Source organism: Lagopus leucura, unplaced genomic scaffold, assembly GCF_019238085.1.
Source record: "Lagopus leucura isolate 7727_CA_CO unplaced genomic scaffold, USGS_WTPT01 Super-Scaffold_100159, whole genome shotgun sequence".
NCBI lineage: Eukaryota > Metazoa > Chordata > Aves > Galliformes > Phasianidae > Lagopus > Lagopus leucura.
In genome coordinates, this window is record NW_024962335.1 from 33,790,654 (window position 1) to 33,809,777 (window position 19,124).

General features: G+C 40.6%; 1 protein-coding gene across 1 annotated transcript in view; it reads left to right on the forward strand.

Annotated features, from left to right (window-relative positions):
- The window catches only part of BORCS5 (BLOC-1 related complex subunit 5), a 70,379-nt gene that overhangs the window by 33,537 nt on the left and 17,718 nt on the right, over window positions 1-19,124 (forward strand). Inside the window, exon 3 of the mRNA XM_042889765.1 lies at window positions 7,348-7,505. Coding sequence (XP_042745699.1) covers window positions 7,348-7,505 — 158 coding nt within the window. The remainder of the gene's footprint in view (window positions 1-7,347; window positions 7,506-19,124) is intronic.

Consider the following 19,124-nt stretch of genomic DNA (forward strand, 5'->3'; position numbering starts at 1 on the left):
CAAATCTCTCCTGTTCTTTGGTATATTTTTCTGAATGCGCATAACAGACAGAAATTGCAGTTCCTAGGACCTGTGGCCAGGTGTATTTTAGTTCTTTAGACAGTTCAATAATATATTTTAAATAGTGCTTTTGGAAACTTGGACAAAGGCCATGACGTGGCCATAACTCTTTTGTTGTGACGTTATTTTTTCTACAGCAGTGTGCCTTGGCTGAAGCCCTTAAGTTGTGGGGCTGCAGTTGGAGTGGAGGCCTGTGTTTATCAGAGCAGAACTGAATAGTTTTAGTCCTACCACTGAATTATACATTGCTTTGAAACAAAAATTATGGAAAAGGGAAAAAAATATCACATCTGCTTTTTGTGATGATACAAAAAAGAAAGAAGGCGCATTAAAAGTATTACTACATACCAAGTAGAAACTGTATTTCATGTACGTAAATAGTGGTTATGCAGCAATCAGTGCTGTGCTTTTTTTACAGTTACAAAACACCAATAACTTTATCAATAGCTGCCATTATTTAAAAGTAATTATTTTTGTTTCAATCTCTAAACATTTCCCTGCCACTCTAAACCAGTAGAAGACTTACGCTTACTGGCTCTGTAAGTAAGTGGCCTGCTCACCATTCTTGCTTTGTGTCACGTTTTGGCAATAAATTGCAATCACAAACTGACATCTGAACACTGACATTGAAGAAGGTACCCAAAAGTTAGGAGAAAATCAACAAATAGTAGTATTTGTTTGTCTAATGCATACATTACTTGTTGAAAAGCCATTCCTCATTTACAGACAAGTTGTAGATACAAATGGATTCTATAAACCTGGAATGGCTGCTCATTTTGCTTTAAATAATCCTTAGGAGATCTCAGACACATGCATATGAGTAAGTTACCATGGAGAAAACTGGGTTGTGAACTCAGACATGCAGCAGTTGGGCTGTGCTGTAGTTACTGTCTGTGCATGGTCTCCTGGTAAAAGCAGCACAGTGTACTCTGTTCTTACTGAATTTACCTGGGATAGTGTAGACACAAGCTGGCTATTGTGGAACAGCAAACTTGCCTCAGCTTCACGTGGCTGCCCTTTTGCTCAGAGGTGACTTCAGATGTCACCTTTCCTCTACAAACAACTCTGCATTGTGGTTTGGTTTTGTTTGTAGTATGTGCTACCCCACGTGGATAAATATCCATACACTTTTGCCTAAAATAAAATAAAAGTTAGCCTTAGTAATATAATCAATTACATGAGTTTTAGCTTGTAATTAGTTCCTGCTTACCCTATTCTCTTTCATCTAGAGCCTAGAAAACTTTATATCTGAGGACAAATGTTAACCACATTTTACAATGTGAGAGAGATAGGAAAGCCTTGTTAAGGTCTTGTTATTTCAAGATCTTTTCAAGGTCTTGTTATTGTATAGGTGGACAGGTAAAGTTGAGATTTTTTTAAATGATTTCCATGCTGAAATTCTTGAAGTAGCAGCTTGCTGTTGCCTCAGACGGAGGTTCCCTCTGTCCTGTACTTCCCTCCATCCTGCCTCTTCAAAGCTAGCTCTAGGTTTTGATCTCCTGGTAAGCTGACTTCTTTTGCAACCCTACAGAAGAAGGAAAAAAACAAAACAACAACAACAAAAAAATCCCCATGCAAACTAAAACACAATATTCTCTGCTGCTTTAGTGCAGTGAATGGATATGTGTAATAACTGTGTGTCAGTGCTGGCTTGCAGTAAGCGTAATAAAAATGGGAGTTGGGCTTTCCCTTTAGAGGAGCATATATTTGGGGGTCTGGAGGGAAGAATCTTAATTTGGCTGTGGTTGTCTCACAAAGTTTTATTAGATGTCTGAGAAGCCGTGTGGGAGAGACTGCATAAATGTGTTTAATACTGACTGTTCCACAGGAAAACAGACTGTGCTGCTTCCTGCACTGCTGGAATGTGTTACGTGAGGGTGAGAGAAGGGGAGGGATGTTCTGGTAGTGGAGTCATCAGGCTGGGGGACAGCAGCTTCCATGTGGTCTCAGATAAATCACTTAACCTCTCGGTGCCGCAATTCCTCATCTTGTAAAGTGACGTTAGTATTCTGCCCTTTGTACGTGCGTAGTGCTTGGGGTAATGAGGTCTGTTGTAGCCTGCAGATGTAATCTGCTTACATAAGCAAGCAACGGTAGGTCTTAGATGGTAGGTCTTAATGTGTTTGCCACAAAAAGAAAACAGTACCTGTGGAGGAAATGCAGTTTATTGCATGACACAGAATCACCGCTCTCGCATTCCTGTGAATTATGCCATCCATTTTCCCAGTCTTTTCTTTGTATTTCTTCTTTTGGGTCAGTGGAAGGAAGTGGACTGCACAACTAGGCAACTGCCTAGTCGAGAGCACTCCTATATATTATTTCTGTGCTCCAGAAGTTAAATTGAATAAGTAAATCAGTGGAGAGATGCACTTGGCGGGATCTTGGTTGCTTTTATTTGATGTGGTGCAGTGGTTTGCTTTTCTTCAGAGCGCATTGTGTGCCTTTTTCCCTACCTGAAGTTTCAAAATAAGTGCAATTGGACAAGTAACTGATCTTCTGGCAGCCAGTAGCAATTTCTCCAAGGCTTGATGCTCAATCTTGTAGTTATAAAGAAACACATGTAAGTAACTTTCAGTGCATACAACTGAAGAAATGCTTTCCCCTTTTGGATATTCAAATTCCTAAAAATCCAAATGAGGAAGTGTTTTTGATTTGCTTGTTTTTGCTTGCTCTTTTAAAACAGAGATCTTAATTTAGCAATCTTTTGCATCATTCAACAAATATGTTGGTTTTTTTGTTTTTGGGTTGTTTTTTTTTTTTTGCATTTTTGCAGCAGTGTTCAAAGTCCCAGTCAGGAGCAGGCTCCATCATGCTAACCACTTTGCAGATTCTTTAAAATGTGGGGCAAAAGGGACTGCTTCGGAGAAATTGCAAACTTCATTGGTACAAAAAAACGTGCACCTTACTGATTATATGTAGCCATTCTTCTGTGACAGGAGGAAATTTTAATGGTACACAGATATTTGCAGGATCTAAGCCTAAATAAAAATGAAACTCAGAAGTCAAAAATATTTTACAAATTCTCTTTTTGTGTAATTAATATTAAAACCTCCTCTGGATCAGAATTTTTTTCTATGTAAGATCTGTGCCTTTAGTAGGTAGAGATTCATAAGAGTTTGGGTTTTTTTTGTCTCTGTCCCATAGGAAACTATATTTTTTAAAGAAACTTAAATGTCTTGGATTTCCTTAAGTGCTGTTGTTCTAAGATAAAGGAAGAGTGGAGGTGATTTTTGTATCTTTCTGAGTATTGTCTTACAGGTAGTAGCTCACAGTGTTGGGAAACTGAGGCACATCATTCACACTGAGAGAATATTTGGGCTCTCTAGTCAGAAAAGTTGCCTGTTGAATGATGTGACAGGACAAGAGTTTTCAGCCCATCTGTCACCCATGCAGAAATAAAAGGATCACATGGTATGGGCTCCAAAATAGAGGAAAATTTGCTGTTACAGCCAACATTCCTTGCCACAATACAAATATGTTCTTTGCTCACATAATAGCTGTTCAGTTTGTCTACAGTCAATTTGCCATCCTCTGTGCCACCTTCCCTTGTTACATTGGGGTAACTTGCATCCCTCATGCTGAGCAATCTTTCTCCAGTTTTCAATCAGTGTAGTAGTGATTTCTGGTGTGTTTCTGTCTTTAAACGACAACCAGCAGCTTGGAAAATGAGTATCTAGTTTAATAAGAAATGGAAATGTTAGGTTGTTTTCTCTTACAGTCTGAGAATAGGAATGTGTTCTGGAGGGGGGCAGGGAAAGTAAAGCAGTAATCATGCAAACGACACTGTGAGGACAGCAGTGAGGTCTGGCATGCTGATGAGCGAGTTCATATGCTGGCTGCTTCAGGAGGCAGCCTGAGCCACTGGGGACCTCTGTCCTCTCCACCTTTTGGCGCTTGAGAGACTGACCTAATAAATATTTTGTTACACGAGATATGATCTCATATCCTTTTAAAATTCGCATATCTGCCAACTCTACTTCCATCCCATAGGATGGGGCTATTCAGTGAAGAGTTCAAAGTGTGGGACAGAGCTTGGAGAAGGAAGTAGTGATTTTCAAGAAGAAAGTTATTTAATAATACCTGGAAGTTCACAGTTCTCCAGAAACGAAGCTGTCTCAATGCTGAATCACTGGAGGCTTGTAGTTTATCTCCTCAACTCTTTGCTGTACAGAAACAAAGGATACCAGCAACACCCTTTTTAACCTTCTGCCCTTTTTTTCCATGTCTCTTGGTTGTTGGTTTTTTTTTTTTCTCCTGTGAATCTTAAGCTTTTCATGATTGTAGGGCAGCGTGCTGCTCCACTATCCTATAGGGCTGAGCTTGTGGATAGTGCATGATAGCCTTCTAGGATCACTGCTGCCTGCTTACGAGGAGAGGATGAAGGAGAGAGATATGGAGCAGCAGGTTGCAGCACTGAATCCTTTGGTTCCTCCTGGACTCCTCAACTGTCTTAACTGTTTTCAGTCTCTTTCACGATGTATCAAGATGAGTTACTGCTGCTATCTGCTCTTTTGAAGTAAAGCTACTGACTTGCTGAAAAAAAAGTAGCTGTGAATTAATAAAATATTAATATTTAGAGTGTGGGTAGTAAGTAGTCACTGTGTACAAGAAAAGATGGGAGACGGATTTTTGTTGAGGGTTTTTTTTGTCAGATACAAAGGTACATGGCCTTTTTCATTCTGTTGCTTATTCTAATTTTTCATCTCCTATAAATTGAAATTCTGAGCTAAATTTTTCTCTGACACTGGCAGCGTGAACCTAGAGATCTGGAGAGAAGCTAATTGCCTTGGCTCCAGCCAGCTGCATCACCACAGATAATACCATCCTCTGTCTTTGAACGATGTATGTCATTTATTTGAACTTCTGCCGCCTTATGAAGGTATTCCAGCTTGAATGTCTGCGTTTACTTGAGCTCATGTTTTGTTGGATGGTGAGTCAGAGGCTCCTTGCAATTTATTCACTTTGCTTTTAGCATTATGTAACCTCTACAGGGCTGTAAGTACGTTTAGGTAGCATAGTCCTTTGCAGCTCATTTCATTGTCCTTGGCCTATTTCTCCTTAAAACTCTTAGAAGCAGCTTAAGTTAGCCCAAATGCATGCTTCATTTTAATTAAAACTATTAAATAGAGCCTAATTCTCTTCACTCCTCTTGAAGTTGATGAGAGGTTAGTCAACCAAAAGAAAATTAGTTAGTTGATAGCATTGTGTATTTAAATCAGTGAGGAAATAGAGAAACTGCCTCAGGTGTATGGCGAACTCTTCATTGTTTTGTGAACATTCGGCATAGTAAAAGGTGATGATGTTATCTGAACATTTATCCTGAAAAGTTAAACGTAGAGAGGATCAAAACTAAGAAGCTGATGGAATGCTAAAACATGTCATGTATACACTTAAAAGGAAAAGTCTAATTTCTGGTTTGCACTCACTGAAGTGTTGCACTTCATCTGAGAGTAGTTTTGAAAGATTTGCAATTGATATTGCTGGGCCTAAGATTCTGTTGGAGGTGGTTCTTTATAGAAAATAAATGCTTTGGTTAATAAAGAGTGTTGAGACCAAACAGTTACTGGTGTTTCTTCTCCTGATGTCTTGACTCAGGTGGTGGTGTTGTAGTGGGCAACAAGTCAGCAAAACAAAACTATCTTTTTTTTTTTTTTCTCTGAAGATGAGGAAAAGAAAGAGTTTGTGTAAAGGAAAACTGAGAGCATCCTGAGAGGATAACATGTTGACTGTTGATGCAAAGTAAACTCACTTCATCATATTTGATGAGATTGTTGTCCTAGTTTTGTTTTCATTTCTGTCTGGAAATGTTCTTGAAGAGGTTTAACTTTCTCAAATTCGTAAGATACTTCAGCCTCAGTCTTTCTGTCTAGTTTGTGAGTCTTTTGGCAAGAACTTTATATCACAGCTTGTTTGTAGCTTTCAGTATGCATGGGGGCCATTCAAGTAATTTCCATTTCCCAGTGAGGTACATTCTTAGAAGAACTTTTCCAATTCAGTTAACCTGCATTTATTACTTCTTTTAATTGCTTGGTGTGATACTTTCTTGCATTTGCCGTTTTAATGTCCTTTCCTGTTGGTAAATGGAGAGCCCCAAAGGACGTGTGCGTGCAGTTGCCGAATTCAGCCTATGTAGCCTGACAGATGTGTTGGAAAAAGCAGATTGTATTTATGTGTGCCGCTTGTCACAGGTGGCGTCCCAGCTAGGAGAATGTGCTGCTAATGCTGGAGCAAAATGAAATGAGAATAAATCAAGGAAAGAAAAATCATATATATATACATATACAAATATATATATATATATATACATATACAAAAAAAAATATATATATAAACATAAAGCTTGACCTTAATATTTAATATCACTTTTTCCAGAAGTTGTGGAGAAAATTGACATGTGATGCATGTATGATTGGGCTCAACCAAGGTTCTCAAGTTGCACAGTGCAAGCAGTAAAGAACGGGCAGGAGAAATTCTTTAAATGATTTTGCCTTTTGTTTCTCTGGGTATTAACAGTGGCCCACTGGGCCCACTTTTAAGTGTCATGCCATTTCTTTTTTTTTTCTTCTTTTTTTTGTGAGCATTTTGTGAAACCTGGAGTCATGTAGATAGGTAGGGAGCAGGTAAGAATCTTAATTTCATTATAAAATTTAAATATATGTAGCTAGTCTTTGAGATTGTAAAGAAAAATCTTTATTACAGCGTGAAAGGATTCTTCTAAAAGTCAAGGTTGGCAAAGCCTGGACGTTTTATCTCATTTAACTTACGTGGGACCTTTTTTATTCAGCTTTGCTTTGCATAACCAGTGAATTGTAATTGTTTTTAGAAATTAGTTTGAGTCTTATGCCCTTAGGGGTGCACAGAACTGGACTACTTCTCTGGCACACTTAAATGAGAAGGAGGGTCATTTTTGGAGCTCAGAATGGTTTGTGACAAAGAAGAAGCAGGACTTGCTTCATGCAGCTTACCAGTGTAAACCAAGCTGTCGTGCCTTATGGTGCTACATTTAGATTCTGTATTTAAGCTCTGTCAAGGAGGGCTAAGCTATATAGCAAACTGTTCTTCACACTGCTACGAAACCTTAACATCCAAAAATTCATGTCCTTCCCACTTCTAGCTTCCCCTGGACCTCTGTATTGCTGAAGTCCATTCGATAGCCTTGCAGCCTGAATTAGCTTTTAATTATTCCTTTAAAAGTGTTTATTCTGGATGTGCTGTGCTGCTTCTGACTGCAGCTGGGTTGGTGATATGAACAGCTGAGTTAACTCCACTGCTCCCCTTGCTTTGCAGGACTCCTCAGTGGGCAGACGTCTCCATCCAACACCAAGCTAGAGAAGCTGGATCCACATCAAGTGCTGCAGCTGTGTCTCCGGTACCAGGACCATCTTCACCAGTGCGCAGAGGCTGTTGCCTTTGACCAGAATGCTTTGGTGAAGCGCATCAAAGAGGTACTGCCCGCTTTGCACCTGCTTTGGGAGGGAGGGCCTGGGCCTCTGCATGTCTCTAGTCCCTAGCGAGCTGTGAGTGCCAGTCAGTGCTTGGTGTGAGTGATCTGTAGTTGCCTGGGGCATCTGCCTCAGAGAAAACACTCTGGAGAAAGTCATTGTCTGTGCATTCCAAACGAAGTCCCCTGACTACCTTATTTTGGATTTTCAAATTGGTTATGCTCTGTGATTCTTGGCTGCAAACATTTTATGTTCCTCTATTATTGCAAGTAATTGTTTAAGAAGTAAAGGATCAGGATTTTTCGAAGTATTGTTCCTTACTTAAATCTCCATTCTTAGCATTTTATTAGGCCTCATGGATAAGCTCTAACGAAAGGAGTGCCTAGCATGACTGTGATTGCAGGTAACATTTCTTTCTTTCTTCAACGGATTTGTAGAGCCACATCTTCGTTTTCAAAGTCTCTCTTCTCTGTTCAGTATGGCTGTTAAAGATCTTCCTGTACTGCAGTTCTTGTCATTAAATGATCTCTTGAAAATCACTGATCTGCTTAGCTATTCAATGATACTATTGGGAATGAAATTAATTCCTTGTGAGAGCATCCTGTAATTGAATTGCCCATCTCACTGTGTGTAGCAACTGATGTTGGAAGCAGAATGGCTGACCATTTTTTAAGGTTAAGACGGACTGTCATGAGTGGAGATGCTCTTTGAGAGTGGCTTCTCACGTGTTCACAAAACTGGTAAATGTTATAGATGTCAGAAGTCTCTGAGACCAAAATACCACTCAATGTCAACAGGTAAAACTTTGAACAGGTGGTTAATTTTTATTCATGTACAATAAACAATGACCTTGATTCTTTATTGCTATATTGGCTTAGAGTTAAGAAGTCCCACATGACAAATGGATAATAAATTTGATTCATGGGCTGTTTTGAGAAGCTGCTGTCATCATGAAGTTTTAAGTCCAGAATAACGTGGGAGCCATTAAAAAGGCCTTTTTCCTTTGCTGTATCATGATCTGTGGCCAGCTGTTACACAAGATGTAAGAATATTTGCAGATGTTGGTAACTCAGATCACACAATCTCAGAAATGGGATTTAATTGCCAGCCTAATGACAGTGTACAACATTAATCCAGCAGACTGTAATTCTTTTGGCTATTAGAGAGTGACTGTCAACATGATTCAAAGCTGTGGTAGGCTCCACCAGTGCAATCTGCATTACTTGGATTTACCTTCTACAGAGAAGTTATGGACTGCCTTTTAAATTACCAATGATATTTCTTTCTTACAGTATATAACGCTTCTGATGATATGTGATACTGATTTTGTTACTGCACTCTTTATCACAGAGTGCTGGAGAAATGAGTGAATCTAACTTGGGAAACTGACAAGTCATGTTTTTGGTTTGCTGGCTTTTTCCTGGGATTTTTTATGGTCGTGACACTTAAGTAACTTCAGATGCTTTGAATCCCACTGCCAGATCTGATGGTTTTTTGCTGTTAGATAACCTAATAATTTTTAAATGTTTTTCTTGCATTGGCTGTTCTGTATGTGTGTTCTGAAGGAGCCGGGTGGGACCCACTCCACTTAAATCATTCTTTCCAAATTGTTTGTACTCTCTTTAGTGCATTAAATTGAACCAGTGCTGACAGTTGCTGACAACAAAGGGTGCAGCTGAACTAGAGCAGGGTATATCTCTTGTTACAAGTGTAGATGTAGGAAATTTGTCTGTGACCACTTGTCAGCAATGATTTCGCTATGCAATATAGACAAATCTTTGACCATCGGTAGGGAGTAAAAATGAAAGAGAATAAAAGCATTGTGAAAAGCATAATGTGTGCATGAGCTATAGAGTAAATATATTCTCTTATATTCTCTCTTTAGTAGTCATTATTTCCCTTTTTTTCTCTGTAACAGGGAAAGTGTTGAATTGTTTTTTTCCTCTTATAATAGACTTTTCTGGAGAATTATACTCTTAACTTCACTACAAAATAATGAGCTTTAGTCCCTGATTCCTGCCATTTGTCTGTGGTTCGTTCACTTCAGACTTCAACTGTTTTTATTCAGTGTGCTGCAATCATACAAGCTGCAGCTTGATTTTAGTTTTCCCTTGACAAAATGTCTCAGGGTAAGTATCTTGTGCTTCTTATGTGTCTGGAAAAAAGTTTCCCAATTTCTGGCAAAACTCTTAAGTACTGTTGTAAATTTATTGGCCCTTGATAATTCATAATTGACTGCAGTGGTTTGTAAATGAGCACACAATCTAAATTATAATGGTTTTTAATTGAAAAGAGAATAATCTAAGGAGAACAGAAATCTCACATGCCAGTTGTTACTGCAGATCTAAGCTGACCCATTGGTGTATTTCTTTGCTTTAGGGACCAAAACAGTCTAGTGTTGCTCTACATCTCATTTCCTGGATTTCTGCAAACTGGCTGGCTAGAGCTCTGAAACATAGAACCTGTGTGCTTTCCAGGTTGTTCTTTTTCAAATGATATCTACTCAAGCATTTCCCTGGGGAAAGAATTGAAGACATGATTGAAAGCAATTGATTCAACTGCTCATCTGCCCATCTTCAGCAGTTAACCATTAAGTACTGGTGCCCAGACTGTCTGGTTTCAGAACGGTTTGAATGTATCACGATGGGCTTTGTCTTTATTCAGAAGTGAAAAAAAAGTGTTTGCATCTTAAGATAAAATAACCAGTATGCATTAAATATAATGTTTCGTATTAAGTTTTGGCAACTGCCTCACCTCTGTTGCAATACTGCATTAATTCCAAGAGCATTGAAATATTTAGAATTCCTTCTAATTTTTTCCCTGTAGCAGTTTGAAGAAAAACAGAACAGCAGATTTTGACTTACACATATGTTAATTCAGGGTTGTGGCATCTGATAAAATTTGTCAATTCTGGGAAAAAAAGTTTTTTTTCTGGGCAGCATATCTGTATTTTGTAGGTATTTTGTAGGATGGATATCCTTGGCTTGTCAGATTGATTGCTGCATTATTGACTTCCGAGGCAGACTCTTCAGGTGGGACTGGAAATGGAATCTTATTTGTCTGCTGGTGATATGTTGAACTTGTACTCAACTTACGCAGAACATGATGATTCAGGCAAGAAGTCCCCACTTTAGTCAGGAGGTCCTGCTGCATCCCACTTCTGCCATGACAATGCTGTAGGTCTCTGTTAGAACTACTACAGAACTTGGAGCAACTCCAGCTACTTCTAGGCTTGAGATCAGTGGGTGCTTCCTTCACCAGGAGTCTGCTTCAGTTTTGTGATCTGTAGAATGGGAGACTCCTGCCAAGATCAGTTTGGAGGTGAATATTGACCAGCACTAAATGCTAGGTGTGCCTGCAGGAGGAAAACAAGTGAAGCAAGGAGAATCATTACCTGTAGAGAGCATTTGATCTGGATGGCAGAGAGAGAATCTGGTAAGTCATTCGATAGGGAATAACAGGGAATGAGAAGCAAATAAGATAAGTAAATGCTGGGGAACAGCTTAATGTTCAGAAAGGCAACCTGATTTTGTATACTCAAAACTTTTTTGTTTCAGTGTCTTAAAGATGATTTTCTGTGCGCTAGTCGCTAAGCTTGTTAAAGATGACGTCTTTCAAAATATCATAAGCTGACTATCCAAAAGTTACTTGTCATATTTGAAAAGTTAAGCTGAACTTCTTTCTGTGAAAGCAAAATGGAAACTAAAGGGCCATCTAAGTTCCTTTCAAAGATACTTTGAAATAAAAACACAATTGGCATTTATTATTAGACATCTTATGCCCCCTTTGCCAGTATACTGTTCAAAGTATCCTGTGTATCTTTAAAGGCAAATGTAGTTACATGATAAAGTGTGCATAAAATGTATTTGAAGTGGATTGCTAGGGGGGCTCTTACACTTTTCCCTAAGAGCAAATACTAATGTGCTGTATCTGTAGCTCTCCTGCTGTAGGAATCAGAGACTGGAGCTCTGCATTGGCTGGGAACTAGGTTGAAGCAGTACAGTATGCCATTAACCACAGCAGCAACAGGACCTGGGATGCGTGTGTGCTGCATTCACACATGGTTTGTTCCTCACACTTCTTAGCAGAAGTACCTTCTCTCAGCAGAAGGACGTGAACCCTGCAGCGCTCCACCACAATTGATGAGTGTCCCTTAAGGGAATGGACTGAAATGTTGTGACAGGTTTGTGGGAGGTAGTTTTTGTTTGCTTTTTGTCCTTGCATTGGGCGCTGTTTCTTCAGCATTTTCCTGAGCATGAGACATTTTCTGTTACTGGCTGTAGTTATGATTTCCATGTAGATATCAACCGAGTTTCCAAAACCAAAGCCTGTTTTCAACAGATACGCTTTGAGAATGACACCTCACTGAAATGAATTACACCAACAAAACATGAATGACCTCAGCAAGTCCAAAGGTCCAGGACCTTTTCTTAAAAGTTTGTGTGCTGATACGACTCAGAATGTGAGTTACCTCTCAACCCATTTAAGGCAGGGACTCAGAGGACTGAAAGCAAGTGAGTTCAATGAAGCCTGGCAGAAGTGAAAGTGGAGATGTTTACTCTTGACGGAACATGCAGTGGGGCTTTGGTTGATGACAAGTTGAATCTGAGTAGCCAAGAAGTCCAACTGTACTGTGGGGTGCATCAGGCCCAGCACTGCCAGCCAGGTGAGGGGAGGGATTGTCCCATTCCGCTCTGCTTGGTGCAACCTCACCTTGAGCACTTAGTGCAGGTTTGGGTGCCACAACATTAAAAAGTAGATAAAGCTATTACAGTGCTTCTAAAGGAGGGCTGTGAAGATGGTGAAGGGCCTGAGGATAGGATGTATGAGGAGCAGCTGAGGTCCCTCGGTGTGCTCAGCCCAGAGCAGAGGAGCTGAGGGGAGGCCTGATGGTGGCTGCAGCTCCTCACAGGGAGCGGAGGGGCAGCGCTGAGCTCTGCTCTGTGTGACAGCGACAGGGCCCGAGGGAACGGCATGGAGCTGTCAGGGGAGGGCAGCTGGGGGTCAGGGCCAGGGTCTGCTCCAAAGAGTGACTCTGTGCTCTGGAACAGGCTGCCCAGGGCAGTGGTCATGGCCTCAAGCTGCCTGAGTTCAAGGAGTATTTGGACAAAACTCTCAGACGTAAGATTTGGATTTTGAATGGTCATGTGTGAAGCCAGGAGTTGGACTGGGTCATCTTTGTGGGTCCTTTTCATCTCAGAATATTCTAGACTTCTCAGGTGATGCCTTGTTAATTTTCAAGCAGAATGAGCCTTTTGGTTCGCAGACTTAAGCAGTGACCAAAATCCAGGGAAAAAAGGCTAAGAGTTCCTTGGGATATAACGTTCTTGAAATGTGGACTTGGTTTAAGTTTCTTGTATTTTCAGGAGGGGATTAATGCCATGCTGCCGTGATTTTTATAAAAGCTGTTCTAGGGAATGCACTGTTTTGTGAAGAAGCCAGTACATTAAATATAATCTTTGGCATCCAGAAATTATGAGATTGAAGTCTGTGGCGGTCTATCAGGCTCTTTTTTTCTCCCTTCTCATTTGATGAAGTGTTATTTATAAACATTGGAATTTTAATGGAACAGACACCATCATGCAGAACTAACTGTGCAGCGCTATTAAGATGGAAATCTTCATGCCCTTTAGCTAATCTTGCTTTTGTTTCTGCGGCCTAATGCACTTCTAGCTAGAATTCTCCAATGGTGTGATGATGTCCTAGCCAGCCAACAGCAAAATGGGAAATTCGCTTTTGAAAAAGTTTGCAGTTGTTATTTCAATACACAGAACACACATCTTGCTGTGCGTGCCGCAGCAGATGGCCAGTGCTGTGTTGTATGTGAACTTTATGATGTTGAAATGTGCTGTGTTAACATATACAGCTTCATTTGTTTCATAAAAACAGACCAGTCCCTCATTCCCAGAATGTGTGTATGAAATCATTTCCATTATGCGCCTTTCTGTTGTGCTTTGCTTTCTTGTGGCTCCTTGGGAAAAGTTGTAAACTGAAATCCTTTCCACCTTGGTTAAGTTGAACTTAACTAAGCATCTTGCAGACACAAAGATTTGTGTTACTAAAGAAATGCAGTGCTCTAAGAGATTGGCAATGAAGTCTGATGTGCTAAGCCCCGTATTGATGCTTTCATCAGTATTAGTGCCTAGAGTTTACGATTATAGAGTACCAAAAGGAGTAGAATGCAGTTTCTTCTCACACCTTGCTTAAACTAGAAAATTGGGTTTCTTATTCGAGTCTTATTTCCCCAGGTAGGAAAATAAACAAAAAACATTGCAGAGCTTCAGATAAGAAGAAGAGGTATTGAAGTTCATTCCAGAGTTAGTCTTGGTACTGAACTTGTGTATGGAACAGATTTGTGAGAGGAAGAATGCAAATCTCAGCCTGGGGGTGTATCATGCAAGGTATTCTCATGAGACAATCTCATTTGGCAGCATGAAACAGCTATTTCAACAAAACAGAGTTCATAGTACAGCAGGAGGGATATAAGGATGCCTGGGGACTGGAGAACCTCTAGGAAGAAACTGGAAATGCTTTATTTGGCTGTGTAAAGTGAACACCAAAAATAGTACCATTTCTTTTTGTAATTAAGTTTGGATTTAACTTAGGCTGAAGATGCTTTACTCTCTCCCTGCTGGATTCTCATGGATACAGAAGGAGTCTCTTTGCAGACTGTTTTTAACAATTAATTCCTGTTTCAATGTGAATTGAAACTTTTAAGGTGTCAACTCTACCCCTGAGCAAGAACTATATGTTTTTTTGTTTTGTTTTGTTTTTTGGAGTGTTAATTAACAAACAGTTCAGCAATTCTCATTATAGACAGGTTAGCCAGTAGCATCTTCAAATATTTGGAGTTGTGCTGTTGACTGAAAGATGCTAGGTAGTAGGTTGGTGGAGCAGGTTTGACCTTGTGTTAACAGCCCTGCAGTTAGCATTCTGATCTGCAAAAATGACTTCATGTTGAAAATATTACAAAGCCTTAGTGCAGGTAATCTGTCCATCTTGCTTCATGTGAGGGGTAGGGTTTCCTTTGTGCCTGTTTGCCATTGGGGCATGAATGTTTCTGTATGAGAAGACTGTTAGCTATTATTTCAGCACTACTCTAGAGATAAGAAACACAGCAGTTATTAGTAATTAATTCTTGTAAGTGTTGTTCCTGATTGGATTTTTATCAACCTCTGCAAGCCTATTTAAAATACTGAATTATAGTATAGCAGAATATCCTGTAATCAAGTGTATGAACTATGTCAAATTGTGACATAGTAGACAAAAAATAAGATTTCTTTACTGAAAGATGCAGTAATCTATCTGAGGAGCAATTGCTGGGACTAGCAAACCAAAAGATGAAGTCTCAGATCAGATGAATTTCGGCTGAAGAAGATAGCCAGGTATTTGTACAGCAAATCAACATAGCTGCAGTATGTAGTAAGGAATTTTAGAGTAAGAATTTTAAGATCAGAAAGGATTCTTGGGTTGTAACCTTTCCTTTTGTGTAACCCAGCCCATAAAATTGAATTTCTGATTGTGCCCCAGCCAAGCTACGTGGAAACTGCAGACAATTTACTTATAATTTAAAAGTTTTCCTATTGTGTCAGTGTAAGTTTTCAGGTGCCTTCTCACTTTTGATTGATTTGTTCTAGGGATCAATCTGTAGACATGAACAGGGAAATAGAAATCTCACCCTTTCCTGAAACCTGAGGCTTAGTGCATTTAACATGGATGGGTTCGTGAAGGGCAGGTCCTGCTTAACCAATCTGATTTCCTTCTAAGATTGAGTGAACCACCTGGTGGATGAGGGAAAGGCTGTTGATGTAGTTTACTACACTTCAGCAAAGCCTTTGACACTGTCTCCTACAGTATCGTTCCGGAGAAACTGGCAGCCCATGGCTTGAACAGATACACTCTTTGGTGGGTAAAGAACTGGCTGGAGGGCCAGGTCTGGAGAGTGGTGGTGAATGGAGTTCAGTGCAGCTGAAGAACTGGTCATGAGTGCTGTTCTCCAGGGGTCAGTACTGGGATCTATCCTGTTTAATGTCTTTATTGATGACCTGGATGAGGGCATTGAGTGCACAATAAGCTTGCAGATGACACCAACCTGGGAGGAAGTGTTGATCTGCCTGAGGATAGGAAGGCCATGCAGAGCAATCTAGATGGGCTGCATTGCTGGCCTGAGGCCACCGGGTTGAAGTTCAACAGGACTAAGTGCTGGGTCCTGCACTTTGCCCGCAATAACCCCAGCTAACTTCACCCTGGGCCGCGTTCACTGAACTTTTGTCTGAACTATTGATCCTTGGTGATGGTGTGCACTCTTTATCATGTTTTGAACAGTAGTCTATAGCCTCAGAAGAACTTGTTATGAAAATGATTTGAATGTGAACGTTTTTGAACGTGAGCTTCATTGGTGGGAATGTATGATGGAGCCAGTCTTAAAGGTGACCCTTTTGAGAATGAAGGAATAGATCCTCCCCTTCCCATCATCACTGGGATGTTATTGACTCATTTCATGTTCAGCTTGAATATGAAAAAGCTGATGTAGAAGTTCAAAAACATCTTTCAAAAGTCTTTTGGATTATTGATGCCTAGTGCTGTTAAAGTTAATAGGTACTTGAGTGTTCCTGATGAGAAATTCATTTGGAGAACTGTGACAACTGTATTTGGCAAGGGAAGAGCAAAAGCTTCATCTGTCATAAGCCCAGAAATCCATGATTCTTGGCTGCTAGGCTTGTGCCTCTGCATATCTCACACTTTAGCCTATGTGCACGTATACCAGCCATCTGCAAAGCACATGGGAGGTAGGGCTGGGGATATGCTGGCCTACTGCAAAATGTAGCGTGGTGCTTGAGCTCATCTTTTTCTGCCGATCCCTTGGCAAAAAGAAAAAGAAGAAGAAGAAAAAAGGAATAAAACAAAACAAAACCACTTTACAAGCTGTAGGAAATGGTTAAAACTCAGCTCTATTGCATTCTCTAATAACAGAATTGGGAATTTTTCTTAGCGTTTTCTAGAAGAGAATACTACTTTTCTGCTGGTGTATCTAATTTAATATGGCAAAGATTGGCATCCCCTTTTGGATAATTTTTAAGACTTTCCATAGTACATATGGAAAAGAGGAGCTACAGCTATTGGGTCCCGAGTGCGGAGCTGCAAATAATACCATTAGCTCAGGTGGCTTGAAAATGTAACCATGTCAACTGTTCTTTGATAGCACTTTTTCTTTCTAAAACGACAACAGTATTGGTTTTTGAGAAATGTCTCAGTAATGATACCAGTCATCTTTCAAACTGAAGCTTGTTCTTTATAGGAAAAACAGCTTGCTTCTTACTAATCATTCTGACATACTGAAAATACAGAACTGAGATTTATAATAAAATAAGACAATAATGGGAAATAACATTTGCAAGTACTTGTAACTTGTCATTTAATATACTAGCTCTGGCTCGATGTAGCTATTTCTTGAGTGAGTAGTAAGACACCAGTGTGAAATGTGGAAAGTGAATGCTGTGTTTTGTCGAAGAATTATTAGGATGCCTGAAATAAGAGTTGTGCAAGTTATCACTTAAGCAACGAATCAGTCTGTAACAGATACAGATTTTTGTTTCCTCTAGGAACAGCTAATTAAATGCAGACTAGGATCTGGATCCATGCTAAGGATGCTGTAGAGCTCCTCAGTGCTGAGGCCTGCAGGGCTGGCTGAGCAGCCTGGACAAGAGGCAGGAGGCCCCTGATGGGACGTGGTGGGCTGGGGGTGGCTGCAGGGCTGTCCTCCTGCAGTACTGGCATCCCAGTGGACCTGCTGTCGGTGGATCTCAGGGCTGTACTGTGACTGTGGTGCTGAGCCCCCTCACATGACAAAACACTGTGGGGTCTTTGAGGCACAACTGCAGTGCCCTTAACATGTCTACCACATTGTGTGTGTTCATACACAAGAAGCCCACAACAGTGCTCTCTCCTGCAAGCAAGCACCTCCCACCACTTGTTGCTGTAGATCCTCTCAGTCTCTCATTAGAGCAAGAGTTTGAGATCTTCTGGATGTTGTTGGTAAAAGGCAGCCCAGACCTCAGGTGGGAAGCTGTGCTTCGGAGCCAGGCTCTGCAGGCCATAACCTAAGTGTTTTCCAGCTGCAGATCGGAACACTCGAGATAACTGTTCAACCTCACCAAGTATCAGATGGTCTTTGTCTTGTGCCTGCATATGGCACCACTCAGCTTCTTTGCCCACCAGAATGCACAACTGTAGCAGAGCTGTTGGAGATGGGATCGTGAAGGCAGTATGGTACCGACTGTGGCCCACAGACAGGACAAATCTAGTCTGATTCCACTTCCATGACCCTGAGCTGTGCTGGGCTTTTTTGCCTGTTGTTTGGAAGCAATACAAATGCTCTCTTATGCAACCTACTGCAGGTAACCTGCTTTAGGATGGGGTTGGACTAGGTGATCTCCAGAGATCTCTTCCAACCCCTATGATTCTGTGACTTTTTTTTTATAGCAGTGGTTAGCAGTAGCAGCCACAGCTCAAGTCTGTGGGTCAGACAGATAGCGGAGGGGTATTAGTAGCTCTCAAGCAGAGATGGCTTGAGCTGGAATGTGGGCTGTGCAGGTCAGCATGTGGGGCAGCAACACACTTATCCTGTACAATGGCACAACAGTCAAGAACGGGCTTACATAAAGGTGGAAAAGCTCATTTCAAGAATGAACCTTCTGATTCTTTTTAATTCCAAATTCTTCTCCAAATTTTGGGAGGCAACCCAAGATCTCCCACAACAGGCGGTATACATCTATAAAATCAAGATCTGGGGTTATCTACAGTAGTGCTAAGAGACCTGTTACATATTTAGCTGTAGAAGATTTGTTGAAGTGTATTTCTGTGGCGGTGCTCACTGGGTCATGGCATTTCTGCTAATGTTACAAAAATTTTGTGTTAGAGACAGTTAAAATGATGACTCTTCATTCTTTGAGTTGACTGTGATCTGCACAGTGCACATTCTGAGTAACTCCTTAGCAGCTGTTTACAGCGGTGGCAAATTACAAAAGAAACATTTTGGTACATCAGATCAGGTTTAAGCAAAACTTAAACACAAGTTTGTAGTTGTTTACCTTAAAGTGGTGCAGAGGAGCAGTACTCATGAGAACTGTGCTCATGATTGGTCCTTAAGGGAAGGATGTGGGATCCTTAGCTGCGAGTCTTTGTTATCTACCTTGGCAAAGAAGCGGCCCACTTATTGCTTATCAGTGTGGGAGATAACTGGGAGAATCAGTGTTCCCAGCATCAGATAGTTGTCACAATTTACTGTGCTCACTCTGTGTGACATTATCAAAAAGGAAGGTGAAAGAAAAGCCATACATTTCAGCCAGCACAGACAAAGTGTTTTCAGCTTTAAGTGCACTGGCTGAGAAGTATTTTCACACCAGTGCATGATGACTAATGTTCCATGGAGTCATGTTCGTGCCTGTCATTTTCAGGTATGGTTGTGCAGCTGCAGGAAGATGTTCATTTGAGCCTCACCAGGCACCTGCCAATACAAAAGGAGAAGCCGCTTGTGCAGGGGGCAAGGCTCTAAGCAAGAGAAATTTCTGCAACAAGGATCGTGCCCCAATTACCATTTCAGTCACTGAGTTAACAAGATGA